The 15,834-nt window shown below is 34.8% G+C and overlaps 1 protein-coding gene across 1 annotated transcript in view; it reads right to left on the bottom strand.

Moving 5' to 3' along the window:
- LOC149802710 (ubiquitin carboxyl-terminal hydrolase 39-like) overlaps positions 1-15,834 on the bottom strand; it is a 52,963-nt gene that overhangs the window by 36,130 nt on the left and 999 nt on the right. Inside the window, exons 2-3 of the mRNA XM_089952117.1 lie at positions 8,426-8,489; positions 3,879-3,973 (exon numbers count right to left, since the gene is read on the bottom strand). Of these exons, the coding sequence (XP_089808243.1) occupies positions 3,879-3,973; positions 8,426-8,489 (159 nt within the window). The remainder of the gene's footprint in view (positions 1-3,878; positions 3,974-8,425; positions 8,490-15,834) is intronic.

Genomic DNA, 15,834 nt, shown 5'->3' with positions numbered 1-15,834 from the left:
CGAGCATCCTTTGCTTGAAGACCTTGATACTGAGAGTGCCATACCTACATCTGTTAAGTCAAAAAACCACAAGTAAAGAAACTGATTTGAAAAACTAGTTTGCAGATGGCTGAGAGAAGAGTGAAATAAATATTTTAGGACAATTACTAAAAAATAGTTTCTTCCAAATGTGATCTTATGAGGCTGAGAATTTAATCCTGACAAGTCAGAAAATAATGATCATGTACTTTTTCATTTTCATTTCTATTGTTTTGAAAGTGAAGGAACTCCTGAGTTCCATGAGTGAAATCCAGGACACTTCATCCTGAAACTCATTCTACTCATATTTTGGGATGTATCCTGGGTTCATTTTGACAAGTTTGTATATTCATTGGCACATATGCAAACATATCATACATGTATGTCAACTGGAGGAGGATTAATTGTCATCAATCAACATCAAAATGAAGCAAGATAATTACATCTGGTGGGTCCTCTGTCTCAATTAGGTATGGGAAACAACTCCCACTGTATACTATTAGGAAAGACAAAATGATGATATAGAACCTGAAATAATGTCCTACAGAATAATTACGAAAGGATCATGATTTTTTTTGCTGCATATTTAATCATGTTTTCACTAAATACTCACCAATTTTCAGGTCAATACATGTGAAATTTTCAAAAGATATGCTATTTCTCCTTGTGGAGTGCATTATCCCCCCCCCCAACGTGCTCCCATTTCATATTCTGGTCAGCTGTGCTCAAACTGCACAATAGCTAAAGGTTAGACTTAAGCCTCCTCGACATACTTCAAAGAAACTGCCTGTTATACTGTGCGTGAAAGCACTAGCAACTGATTGACAAAAAACAATGCACTTTTTTGTTATAACTTACAATGCCTAAAATGGGTGTGAATTTATGTTAACAGTTCAAACGTGGTGTCAAGCTAATATACATCTGATAACTATTTCCCACATTTTATATCCAACCTTATTTCCTTATTGTTAACTCATATATGCATATAACACTGTTTAGTAAATAAAATTTATTCCGAATTATTTTTTTATGCGGCACAAATGCTCTGTGATACATTTCTTCACTGCTTATTTTAGTTTAATAATGGTAATACTTATATGTATGGTACATTAATGTCAGGTGTTGACATGTAGGTTTCATTGGTAGAAATGGTGATCCTAGTTTGCTTGTCAAGATTTTTATTTTACAGCATTCAGTGATCATTCTTGGGATTTAGGAAGCAATTCACTACAAACAATGGAATTTTTTTCTGAACTCCTGATTGGTGGAGACATATTTTGTGAAGCTAGCCATTAATGGGGTGGGTGGGTGTAATTTCAGAATGCTTGAAATTGATGGTCGCATTATACGTCAGTTATCTTACATTGCAAAGTAAGATCATAAGGTTTTAAATGTCATTAACTAAAGTTCTTTACAAAACTATTATTTGGAAAATAATGTACATAATAAAGATTTGCTTATCACCTGAGGTCCCTATTAAAAAAGAGAGAAAGAGCGACAGAGAGGCTGTAGATGTCAGGAAAGTAGATATTTTACATTTGATAATGCATTTCTTTCAGGAGACAACAGTCATTCATACCTATGCACTAACGGTGATGTGGGATGCAAAGACCACGGAAGTAGTGCAAAATAGTTATGTAATGATTTATTTTGTAATATTATGGATGTATTGCTTGTTGTCAATTAAGTAATAACTATCCCATCTTTATCTAGCGAAATTTTTTGAAAATAGGCGACAAAATATCAAGGTTGGCAATTTGTTTGCAGACAACTTTTTAAAAGCCAGGACCATCCCTAGTGTCATATAAAAAAAATATGCAGGTACTGTAACATCAAAGGTCAATATCTATACGTTCTTCGAAACGCATTGGCAGGGGTGGAAAAATCTCATACACAAGGCAACGAAAACTTGTCTGGTAGGCAACCATGAATTTTGGGGATATGAGCTGCGATAGTAGTATAGTAAACCCTTGCTATTACAAATTTCTTTATATAATGAACACCCACATGGTAACCCTGAGAGTACCTGGACACAGAGAATATTACATTATCATGAATAATTTGTATGGACTCAAAATTGTTCATTATAAAGTGAGGGACTACTGTACAGTAGTTCGCCTCTTGAACGGCCCCCCTGACCACCAGCCACCTGCTCCTTACGGCCACAATCCGTTGGCACCGACAAGTTTGTGTTCAAAAGTACCCCTCACGAAAGGCCACCTGGCTAACGCGACCAGCATATTAGTGCAATAATATAAAAATTACCCCTTACAAGTGGCCACATTTTATTTTGATATGTATCTAGAGCCAGTATTTTATTCATAACGTATGTTAAGTAATCCGATTTGTTTCCCAATGTCAGGTTTTCATTACTGAAATAAGAGTTGACTAAAGTACATGTACCACTAAGTTAATATAATATCATTTACGCCTCACGAGAAGCCACATTTATTCCATAAAGCCGAGAAAGACTCAAATTTTAATCCATACAAAAGGGTAAGTACATGTAATCCAATTAGCCTTAATGCTGTGTTATCATAAGATGTCCGGTTTAGTCACTTCAGTAATTGTTAAGATTACAATTATTGAACAGTAGTAACAGCTGAGAAGTGGCAGCATTGATGTACAATACACAAGTCAGAAGGAAAATGGTTTGACAGTCTTTATGGCTTCTCTTAGTAAGATGTTCGCTTTGATAATTAGTGGCTAATACTACAGATAATAACTGTCTAAATTACAAATCCTAATGGCTGCGGGGTCAAATCTGCGTGATGTTAAATGGTACACATCGAAGCCGTTTTGGCTTCACTCACTTTGTGTAAAGAAATGTATAAAAACAATAGGGTACCAGACTGCGACTAATGAATCACGTGACAAGATCACTTCCTTTAAAAACACACATCAATTTGTTTAGATGCATAAAAAATTGTTTTATCAGTATTGTAGTTGGCAACATGAATAACTTACTGTAAAAAGATCAACATGTCATCGAGGAAAACAAAAATTATCAGTTTAGAAGAGAAAGTGAAGGTAATTTAACGGGGGGGTGTGTGTGTGTGTGTGTCCAGGATCCTTTGCAGAAAACTAATGTCGGAAAGACTCAGATAAACAATATCGTGAAAGATAAGGAAAGAATTCTGCAGAAGTGGGAATGTCAAATGGACGGAGAAAGGAAGATTGTTTGAGCCTGGAGATGTTTGTATCCTGATTTGAATGACAAGAAAAAGCAACAATTTTGTCAGCTGAATTGGGATATGACGACTTTACTGCAAGTAACGGATGGTTGCACAGATTTCAAGTGTGACACAATATTAAGTGTTCTGTCCTTAGTGGAGAATCAGCTGATGTTAATAAAGAAATTGTCGAAGATTGGAACAAAAGACTAAACAATATATGCAGGGGATATGACAGCAAGGATATTTTTAATTGTGACGAGACTGGTTTGTTTTTTAGACTGTTACCAACAGAGTGACAGATGATGTGATCTGTAACATAATTATAAAGACAGTTTTAAAACTTTATCAATGGTTATTCATAACATTCTTTTGAAAATGATGAAACCGTTTGCTTTTAATTTATTTCACAACATGCATGTGATATTTTAATGAAAATATCAAATGTTTTAATATTAAATGTACTTATGACTTTCTTCATATGTATTTACTATTCACATTTGTCATCCCCTTCTAGAAAGGCCACCCTCATTATAAGGCCACTTCCCTGCTGCAATAAGGGTGGCCTTATAAGAGGGGGACTACTGTAATAAAATTGTTCATTATAAAGTGAGGGACTACTGTAATAAAATGGACTGAAGAAGAGATATTCAGATTCGCCACATCTAGATATCAGATGATACTCACCCTGGAAATACCGTCCACACACCAGGCAGGCATAGACATTGATGTGAGATAAGGAGACAGAGCAGAGCTTCTCAAAGTCGAAATCCAACAATGACCTGAAAATCAAACTAAATTTTACCTATCTTTCAAAGAAAATACATTCAAATTCTCTTCATCATATAGATGTAGTCTAGAATGATCTTGCATGACCCAGTTTGTTGTCCATCAACTACTAATATGGAAAAAGTTGTAGATGCTTCACATCTATTCCATTTTTGCTGAGGCAATTAATAGTCTACTGCCATTCATCTTAATGATTAACATACTTGATCAGCACAGTGACTATTGTTAAAGCTATTCCACACTTAATTGTTCATTATTGCTACATTTTGCCCTATTACTACAGTATATTACCATATTAAACTTAATTACATGTAGTCTGGGCTGTTCCAGGAATAAATTTCAGGTGGGAATATTGGAAATTGTCCAATGACCATTTCACACACGAAATTTGAATCAGACTAGCCAACATAAAACATTAAGAACAGCCTGAATTATTTCCACACCCAAAAGTATAATTAAATCACGAGCCATCCAAATTCAGGGCTCATGATGGACTCAAAATTTTGGGTGAAGTAACTTCTCCCTCCAGTCAAAATTGGGTAAAAGTGATGTCAAAATAGAGGAAATGTGAGTTAAAGGTCAGATTTCATAATGTCAAAATAAGTTTGAGCACAACTGGCATTTTCCTGACTCCAGAGCACTAAAATACAACAAAATAATCATCTTTCTTTATGAAAATCTCAACAAAAAAAAATTATACTAAATGTGAACAAAAGTCACTCAGAGGTAAAATGCTCAACTGTCTGAAATTAATTTCAACAAGCCATGATAAGACCATTACTTCTTCTAGCTATTTTGTTAGAAAGCCAAGATACATGAAAGACTGTTTCTTCTTCTAACTACTATGTACTGAAACCATATCTGATATTCTTAAACAATAACAATGTTTTCAAGATGGCTGCCATAGAGGCCATTATGGATGTAAGGTCAGCACTACCTGTATTTTCATTCAAGACCAACCAGACATCATAACTTAAAGTTACAGGAATATGAAATAAATACCAAAAGTCCTAAAAGTTCTATCACTAGTCGAAAAGTAAAGATTGTTCAGAAAGAATATCGGTGGTGTTCCAAATTAGTTCTGATCTTGAATGTGCTGATGGGCCAACAGTTTTAAATGTGCTGACTTATCAACAATCTTGATGTATCACAATGTTATAATCCAGAATGTCCTTGAATGAATTCACAATAATTCCAAAATAATGATTTAGTAATAAAGTCAATGAACCCATGATAGGCGGCCAGTATTAATGGTGGAGGAAGAACCCGGGAAATCCCTGGAAAGAACCACCGACCCTCGAGAAGCTACTGGCAATCTTTCTCACCTACCCATTTTGGCCGAATCCGAGACTTGAACCTACGCAGACAGAGGTGAGATGGCAGTAATCTGTAACAGAGACTACTTTAGACCACTCGGCCACTCGGGGCCCCCTTAAAACCTGCGCTTAACATTACTAACAGCATTATTCAAAATAGGTAAATGGGTGGCTAATACATGTCAAAGGCAAATGATCTCATTCCATTAAATTCACAGGTGAAAGTGAAATATTGGTTGGATTTGTTCAAATTTTTAGTCCTAAAATTTCTGTAAACAACATATTCAATTCTGGATTTGAAAAAGCTTGGAATTTCACTAACTTCTACGGCTTTACATTTGCATCTGAAATGGTTGGCAGTGACTGTCGGTATTCAGTACATATGGTACATGCATCGTTGATAATGGATTATCCACTTGATCTGGTGGATGTGGTAGCAGGGGCAAGGCATTACATGTCCACTATGAATAGTGGATGTCTACATCTGGTGGATTTCCCCCAAAGCCTAGTTGACATCATGTCAATCTATTTGAACTCCATCATGGATTTTAATAATGCAGTCACTGGGTTTTATGGTTATCCTTGCTGATCATGTCAACACACTAAATGAGCATTACACCATAATCCCAACCATTGCTGGTCTCAATTTCATACCTTTACATGTACAAACTATATGTAAGTAGCATTTTTGCAGCATTTAGCTGTAGCCAAGTTAGTAATATGCACAGATGAATGTGCATGACATAGACAAAATATATTTGACACTTCTTGAGTATCTCCCTGAAAAAGCATACTTACTGCCTATCTACAATGTACATTCCTACTGATCGACTTACAATATACCTGCTATAATTTTAACATGCATAAATTATATTCTGCTCTTCATCAAGCAGTACCTCTGATGTTCTTTTTCAATAAATTATACTTCATAAAAGTGCTTCTTGTACTGGTTATTTTTTTTAGTTTCCCTTTAATTTCCATACTATTTACAAGACCAACTCTAAACAAATTACTGAAAGCAGTAATAAAAATAAATCTTTAAGAGATTACAAACAAATGCCATACTATCTATACCATACATGTACAACCAATTACAAAGGATTACAAACAAATGCCATACTATCTATACCATACATGTACAATCAATTACAAAGGATTACAAACAAATGCCATACTATCTATACCATACATGTACAACCAATTACAAAAGATATTATGACATTTATGCCATAATTCATTCCAAAGTATATTCAACAAGAATAACGTGGCATCACAAAATGCAACGACGTTAGGCTGTAATGTTTTTACCTGGGCCCAGGACAGGAAATTTTTGAAGTTGGCAAAATTCTGGCAATATTTTATTAATTTCATTATTACCATCTCATCACAACCCAATGAAGTGATAAATTTATGCAGCAAACACAACACTAATATGAAGTTGTTGGAAATAAGATTTATGATTCAGGACCCTTTTATGATGCCACTTGTCACCTCTTTGCTCTTGTGTTGGAACACTGTAACTTCTGAATAGGCCCAGGAACAGCAAAAACATAAATGTCGCTGATGATATAATTGTGGTCCAGGAGTAATTAACTACGACTCAATTTTGGTTCCAAAATAACCAAGACCGTTGGGCAATTATTTACATAATTTAAGTAATTTCACAATGTTGGCCCAATAGCTAAACTCTGTTTATATATGCATTTTATATATCTTCTTTGGCCACAAAATTATTTTTATTTTGACCAACTACTTAAAAAGGTCAAAATAAATAAGCTAGTAACTAAGCTGATAAATCTGATATTTGCTCGACATTATGTAACAGTTCTGCAATATTTGTCCTTTAGACTGAGACAATGTACTGTCTTGACCGAGACAATTTGTTGTTGTTGTTGTGGGGTTTAACGCCATTTTTCAGCACATGATAGGCTATGCATGGCAGCCAGTATTAATGGTGGAGGAAGAACCCGGGAAAACCCCAGGAAGAATCTCCGACCCACGAGAAGCTACTGGCAAGCTTTCTCACATATCCACATTGGCTGAATCCTAGACTCAAACCCTGGCAGACAGAGGTGAGATGGCAGTGATCCATAATGGAGAACACTTTAGACCGCTTGGAAACTCGGGGCCCCCTGAGAAAATGTACTGTATTGACTGAGAGGATGTGCTGTACCAAATAAAGTATTTCAATCCACTAAAAATAGTACATACTTGTTAATCTCTTACTGGAAATAGTTAAGAAATAATGATTTTTCATCCCTTTCACTGATGCATTTGGTAATATTAAATTTGCCATATGACCAAACCAGCAATCATATGTTTATTTGTTTGAGCTGGATGTAATCAAGTTACACATTGCTTCAATGTCCTCTTTCGTATAAGTTCTTTTTGTTTGCTTAAAAGCTTTCTCTCATTAAAAACCACCATATTGTTCAAGTTTTTATATTTTGTGAAGTACATAAATATTCTGATGGGGTTTCTTGCTCAGAAATGTATCTTCCATCTCTCACAGCAGAACTATGTGAATGGGTTTTAGTGGACAAGTCTTCAAGTATTGAATTACATTGTGTACAAATTTAAAAGAGCATACTGTCACTCATCCAACAACGTGAAATAGTGGATGTCCACTATTACATAATTATACTGAATTATATTGTTGCAATTTTCTGTCCACTACTAGCCACTATGTGGACATTCACAATGATCAATATATCTGATCCATGACAGACAACAGCGCTGACAGATTAATTTCGTTTGTGGTAACATGGATTTTTCATTATTCATGATGCATGTACTGTATGTAAAGATAAGCTATTAAATCAATACTAAGTTGATTTTAAAGCATATCCCATATGTCTACAGTTATGCCTACAAACATAGGTTTCATAACCAAAACACAAGGAAATGGAAGGGGAGGGAGATAGGCAACCATTTGTCGAAAGACAAAGTCAACTTTAGTTTCTCTGCATGCTTAAGTCAAATTTCAAGCAGGAAAGCAACTATTTTACCCACCTCACTCAACCTGTGACCTCCGATACCTTTTTCCTTGGAACAGCCCTCAAAACATTTATTACAGTTGCCTTTCAGCATCATAATATAAATATGGAAATATAATTTCTAAACCATTACCTGTTTATTGTGTCTAAATATGGACATATTCTGCTTCTGTCTACCTTTGGATCCTGCACTGGTTCTAAAACAGAATAATAAATTATATCATACAGTGGTCTAGAAGAAGCCATACTCTCAATTTTGTTTTTGATTTCATTTTCTTTTGTCAATGATTGAAGAGGGCTTAATTAAATGCTAAGGAAATGCATTTAAGTGTACATCCTGAACTCCTTTCTGAAATGTCCAGATTATTTAATAGTCTTTCCAAAACAGGCATTTAAAATGTTTCACTTTGGGTAAGCCTATGGACATCTGCCCACCTATCACTGCCTGTATCCATAAAATGTACCGAAGTCCCACATCTGCATCATTACAAGCAAATAACAGTATTGAAAATGATCCCAAGAGAGCTAACTCTAGGCACAATCCTGGATGCCCTTGTCAAGCTTAAAGACTTATGTCACGTGTTTAGGCTCAAATAAACAGTAACACAAGAAAGAGTGAAAACAACAAGCTTTGAAAAAAATACAATGATTTATTGCCCTGGAAATTTTTTGTAAAAATGAAAACATATGAACTTACAGTTTTATAGAATCAAATCCAAAATAATCTAAGAATTATCCAAGACTAAAAATGTTAATAGTCCTAATAATAAAATGTTCAAGTGATTTCAAGTTCGAATACCGCAGAAGAATCCAAGATGGAAGATGATGTATGCTGCAATCTGTAGTGTTGAAGTCTACAGTTCCTTGTAGAAACAAGAATTATCACTCCAGTTTCTGATAGCTGAATAAATTATTATAAAAAACTGTTCTTGTTCCACAATATTACATGAGCACACGTATTTTCCAGAAAAATAACAGAGTTATTCATTTAAATCCAAGTAATTTGAAATAACTCCAAAACAAGTAATTTGAAATAACTCCAAACAGCACAAAATACAACTAACAGTTTAACAGCCCAGCTTCCACTGATAACTCTCCAAAACAGAGATTATATCGTTTCCAAAAACGGAAACAAGGGGTCACATGATCATCTTCTGGAAGCTTATAGAAATTTAAGTACTTGTTAAAGGTCACATACAGTGTGACCCTGACAAAAAACAATCATTTTACTCTAAGAAATAAAATTTTAAAAAATTGTTTAAAAATAAGTCCTATCATGATCTCGACAACAACCAATCATTTTAAAATAACGATAGAACTTGTTTATTAATTGCTGCAAATTGTGAAACAAGGTCAGGATTTAGAACAACACCTGGTGTTTATAAACTAACAGTCAAGGTCAAACTATCTTCTGAAAAAAGTATCTCTAGTGAATAAATTTACATTACAATATCATGTAATGAAAAATAAAATTTTAAAAACTGACAAACAAATTGAAATAAATATATATTAAATCAGATATAATTATATCAAATATATATAACAAAAGCCCTCATCTAGCGTAACACATACCTACTTTATTAGAATTCTTTCAGTCTGATGAACATTTAGGAACTAAACAACATATTTTATTATATTCATGAGGTTCAATTCTTATAATTACAAACAGTTATGAAAATAGTAACAAATTTAAAGAAATAAACAACAGTTTAAACACTGTTTACAAATAATGTCAAAGAGCACGTATTTGGTACAAATCTGTAATTATAACTTTAAGGAATATGTGTTAGGGTTCCCAGAGATCAAAATATTGATCCCAATCTCCACCTAAACTATTTTGAAATGAGGTGTATCCTTTGTCTTGAAGAAAAACATTATTTTTAAATGAACAATGTTTTCCCCTTGCATGATAGCAGTATTATAGACCAACACATTACATATAAGCCAATACAAAAAGCCAATTCATCTTTTTAAATAAATGGCAGTTAATTTACTGCCTGTCATAAAATGTGTACTATCATCGGTTTCATTGTACTTTGTCCTAGAACACATTTATCCAAAAATGAAAAAGGAAAATGATTAACCTTCTTTATAATAAGAAGCATATGACTTTTAAGATCTTTCTTTTATTGCAGTAAGTTAAAAACCAACAAAAATCTGCAACAACCCCCTGACTTTGTAATCCAAATAACGCACCTGTCTCAGCAGGTTTACTGATTCCTTTGTTGGGAAAGAATGTCTTGGGTGATGTGTTCTCTAGAGATCTTGTGGCGAACAAGGGCAGATTTTTAAAAATCCTTAAACCCGGTCACGAAAAGATTATTCACTTTTACAGTCTTCGCAATCATGCGATCAGAAGTCACACCAGTAATCCTAATCGATGTGCTATATTCCAGTCAAGGGAATTATTTTCTCCGTATTTCATTAAAGTTTGATCCACAGTTACTCTTCTGTGTTCTGCTTCTTTCACTTTCTTCGCTAATGATTCTTAGTCCAAGCTGTTTTAATCTGGTGATCACTTTCTAGTGCAACAAGCATTGACGTTAAACATCTGGACGATATCTTGATGAGCTTGACGGAAATCTCGTGATTGCTTGCAAGATATGGAGAAGCTACTCCGACATAACATTGTCTGGTTCCATGTCTTATGCTCTCTGCATTGCACTCCGCTATACAAATAGATTTTTCCCAAAAATAACCAACTACACCACTCCCTCGATAACTCATGCCCTAATAACTCGCAAACCCACTTACAACGCGGGGCCATTTATTAAACCAGAAAATACCCTAAAAATTTATCCATATTTGTTGAACTTGAAGAAAATTGCGATCAAAATTGGTAATGGAAACTTTGGTGTATCACTCGTTTTATCGTTGAAAATGGTAGATAGGACCTGGAAATTTTAATCAACACTTTGAAATATCAATTTTAAAAATAGGTCATACAATCTTTTACATTTTCTTTCCAAACGACATTCCTAGTACACTGTAATTAAGGATATGTAAGGAAATTTTGATTAATGAAAATGTCATTTATGCCGAGTGGAGGCAGTACTCTAATATATAAATACAAATTAAATAATTTTTGTTATCAATTGAAATTTGTGTTCTTGTTCTATCTTTTAGTTCCTTTTAAGTGTAATCTTCATAAATGCAATGTGTCTTCTTGTAATTAAACATAAAATGCATCAATCTACCATAACAGCTATGTCCGCGAGCGTTTCTCTGAGAACCTAATTAAGTATTGACTGTTTTGATAACTGACTTCTAGAAGTATTTGTTGTATTGTTGAACTGAATTAAAAGCTGGCCTCCTTTGTATTACCACGTTAATTATATCTTTTGAATCAAATAAAGGAGATGGAATAAAAGAAAAGTTAAAGGCACGAAAATCCTACAAACTTAAAATCTAGCGGCCCTGGTCTTATGTCAGATGAACTCACTTCATTTGATCAATCAAACACTTATAAGTGTTATTGTGCATGTAACATAAACTACCTTAAATTAACCAACTCTTTCATAGCTGTGATCAAAGATAACAAGGCAGCCAAGTGAAATGAATACTTCATAAAATAAAGAGCTTGATTTCACAGATATGGACCAGTGTGGTAAGCGAGTTTCAGAGAATTCTTGAACTGGCACTTAGAGATACCCTCAAGGATGATAAGAAGTTTCATTATTACTTCCAATGAAATCACGACATCAATATTGTACTAATTGAACAATACAAAATTGAGTTTCAACATAGACAATTGTCTCACGAAATAAATGTCGCATGTTTTTAAAAAAAGGAATCTTGTTGGGAAATGTATCAACAGTTAATCTAGTTTTCTGCTCTGTACTCCCGACTTGGCAGGATAATATTAAACACCACAACGGGAACAAGACTCATCAAGAAAACAAAAAGCAGTGATGTAATACACAGATTATTTGCGCACACATAATGGTTGTTGAAACCAGTTGGAACGATCTTTCATATGTTGGACATTTTGAAAATAAATGTTTTTTAAACAGAATAACGAACAACTTCATTAGAAAAAGCACATTGTTACAAAATATTATCAATGTGATTGTAAAATGAGGATTCAGTCAATAAACAGCCCAGTTCCTAATGTCACTCCCTCGACGGTTTTCTAGATGTCAAAGTGATTTTTTTCACTTTTTGGAGGACCCCTTTGTGCGCAAGTTATCGAGGGAGAGGTGTATACGAAGTGCAACGCAGGGGACAAACGAAGCAGGGAACTAGCCTAAGCTTGAAGTATATATGATGACATCCCTCATCCAAAGCATTGGATATTAAATAAATCCTGATCGATTTATATGAATCCCTTGTTTTAAAAAAACCCACACAGCAACAAAACATGTGCATCAATTTTCTCCAGCGTGCGTCCCTGACACACAAATGTGCGTAAAGGGAAACACTGAATTATTGAGCTGATAATGTAATCTGTGTAGCTTACCATATATAATGTCATGCATACACCGTGTTAAATGTATTTTCAGTTGACCATAGTGATCGCAGTCATCGTGGTAGAAGCTGTAGAGCTAGCCATAGGAACTGACCATAACAGCTGTGAAGATGAACCAATGCTGAGTAAAGTGTAGCTGGTCGAGTAGTAGGTGATGGCATTGCTTACCGAGATTGGTGGGCACTGATTGCTTGATTGACCAACCTGGAATACTGACTGCTTGAATGACAAGTGTGACTGGTAGCCAAGTGTGCTGGTGATGGAGTGTGTAACTCCATACATGTTATCTTTTAGCCATGGGCTAATCTTTGGGGTTTGTTGTTGTTGTTGTTGTTGTAGGGTTTAACGCCATTTTTCAGCACACAATAGGCTATACATGGCGGCCAGTATTAATGGTGGAGGAAGAACCCGGGAAAACCCCGGAAAGAACCACCGACCCACGAGAAGCTACTGGCAAGCTTTCTCACATACCCACATTAGCCGAATCCGAGACTCGAACCCACGCAGCTTTGGGGTTTGTAATACCCAGTGTGTTTTTGGGACTGTAAAGATATTTTGTACATCTGTCCCATTGTTTTCATCATTTTCACTATTTGAGTGCATACATTTTTACCATATGAGTAAAATACCAGTTTTTACTATTTGAGTAAAACACATCATTCTTTTGTTGTGAAATCACTGTGAATCAATCACCCTTTGTCCTTGTACTGTGTAAGGTCATTTATTTGTGTTTGCATTATTTAGTTTGTGTGGATTATGTTAATTGATCCAATATTTGGATATTATATATGCACACATTAATCATAATTATTTTCTGTTTCAAGTCTTTTATCATTAATAATTGTATTTGTATGCCCATGAAAAGTGTTCTGTTGTAAATTCGAAATCCCACCAGGTTATCTTCTTACATCAATATACAAGTGTATTTCAGACTAGTTTGTCTTCATTATTAAAAGCATGGATTTTTGCACCCACTTTTATTACCTCACCATCAATACATATTTCAGGTACATGCATCATTTTCTTTAGCTACTTGACTTGGTTATAACATGGTCAGGTATACTGGACCCCAACCACCGTGTTAAATCGGGGTCACACTGTATTTTTATATAAAGAGTTAAACTGTTTTCCACATTTAAATATTTTCATTGAAAATTAATGCACAGAAAAGATTTTGTGTATGCTCTGTGCATCAACTGATTCCGTATATAGTAAAAGTCATACAGGTCATGTATGCTTTCAAAATCAACTGTTTCAGGAATGGGTATCAATTTTTTTAGAATTTTATTCTACATAACCTTCAAATGGCAATTATCCTCATACATCCATATTTCTTTGGAAAGTCATCATTTACATGCCCCATGAAGTAGATGAAGCAAAATCGATGTTAAAGAATATGGACATTTTTGTAAGAGATAAACCTATAGGTGTTATCCAGTATAATCTAGAATGAATGTTGTGCACTGTGATATCACAGTCAAAGCTATGTACTACCCTATACTGTAACATTTAGACTCGATGTGCTCTTTTCTTGACTCACTTCATCAACTGGCCACCAATGTAATAGTCCATAGTGATCAATAATTTTCGTCCGGAAGTTTCTTGACAAGTTAACCCTTTACCTCATGCAAGCGCCTTTGGACGCCTCTACTCCATTCACATGGAAACGCCTTCTGATGCCTCTACTCCATTCGCATGGAAGCGCCTTTTGATGCCTGCTGTAAGCATCAGCCAATTTGAGCTGGTTTTCATAGTGCCACCTTCGGGGAAAACCCGCCTATTAGATACTACATTCATTTCTGTGAATGACAATTACGTAAGATCATGTGGTCACTGTTTATGCACTGGTCGATATCTGCTATTGAAAGTAACTGGGTCGTAATCTCCACTCTCCAAAATGGCGGCCACAGATTTCATCCAGTACTTACAAAGTTTTCACGATTAGAATCACAACTATGAAAGATTCAATAACTTAGGTAAAGGCTCTGTTATTGCTGTAGGCAGCAATTAGTTTTGATAAATTATCAAATTCAGATGACTTGGTGATGTAGACGCAGACGAAAAACATGTAAATTTTGAGTATGGGAAATGGCAGCTACGGTTGGTCATGCGGCCACACTGACATGACGGTGAATGAGTTCTCTCAAGATTTTAAAGCACATAAAAAATTCTTCCGTGAAAAATAATTACACAGCTATAACAATCGGACTTTACTCTGAAATTTTTCCACATATAATAGATGTGTACCAAAAATGTAAAATGGTTAAAATTGCTGTTAAACGTAACATACACTACATTGCTTAACAGTTCACGGGCAGGATTTCATTCAGTACTTACAAAGTTTTCACAATTACAATCACAACTATGAAAGATTCAATAACTTAGGTAAAGGCTCTGATATTGATGTAGGCAGCAATTAATTTTTATAAATTATCAAATTCAGATCACTTAGTGATATAGACGCAGAAGAAAAACATGTAAATTTTGAGTATGGGAAATGGCAGCTACGGTTGGTCACGCGGCCTCACTGACATGACGGTGAACAAGTTCTCTCAAGATTTTAAAGCACATAAAAATTTCTTCCATCAAAAAAAATTACACAGCTATAACAATCGGACTTTACTCTTAAATTTTTCCACATATAATAGATGTGTACCAAATATGTAAAATGGTTAAAATTGCTGTTAAATGTAACATACACTACATTGCTGAACAGTTCACAGGCAGGCCTATGCGCATGCAGTCGGCTAGGTAACAGGTGTTCTATTTATAGTACGCTGCACTTTGTCACTATGCTCTATGAGGTAAAGGGTTAAGGTGTGGAGCATTCAATAATCAGTACTGAATACACCTTGGTTAAGCAAAATTAGGATTAAATTTTAAAACAACAATTTATATTTAATTAAAAACGAGTAAGTGCGTATACAAGACATGTTCAGTATGACTTTTACTACAGAAACTTAGTCCTACATGTAAGACCTTGATGCTGATATTTATGTTTTGGGCATCAGCGTCTTACAGCCTAACTAACAGCACTGTGTAGCGTGTTTACATGTCGACTAACATCTTAACGA

Source organism: Sinohyriopsis cumingii, chromosome 3 (assembly GCF_028554795.1).
Source record: "Sinohyriopsis cumingii isolate HCF-2022 chromosome 3, ASM2855479v2, whole genome shotgun sequence".
NCBI classification, from domain to species: domain Eukaryota; kingdom Metazoa; phylum Mollusca; class Bivalvia; order Unionida; family Unionidae; genus Sinohyriopsis; species Sinohyriopsis cumingii.
This window is presented reverse-complemented; position numbering and strand designations above follow the sequence as displayed.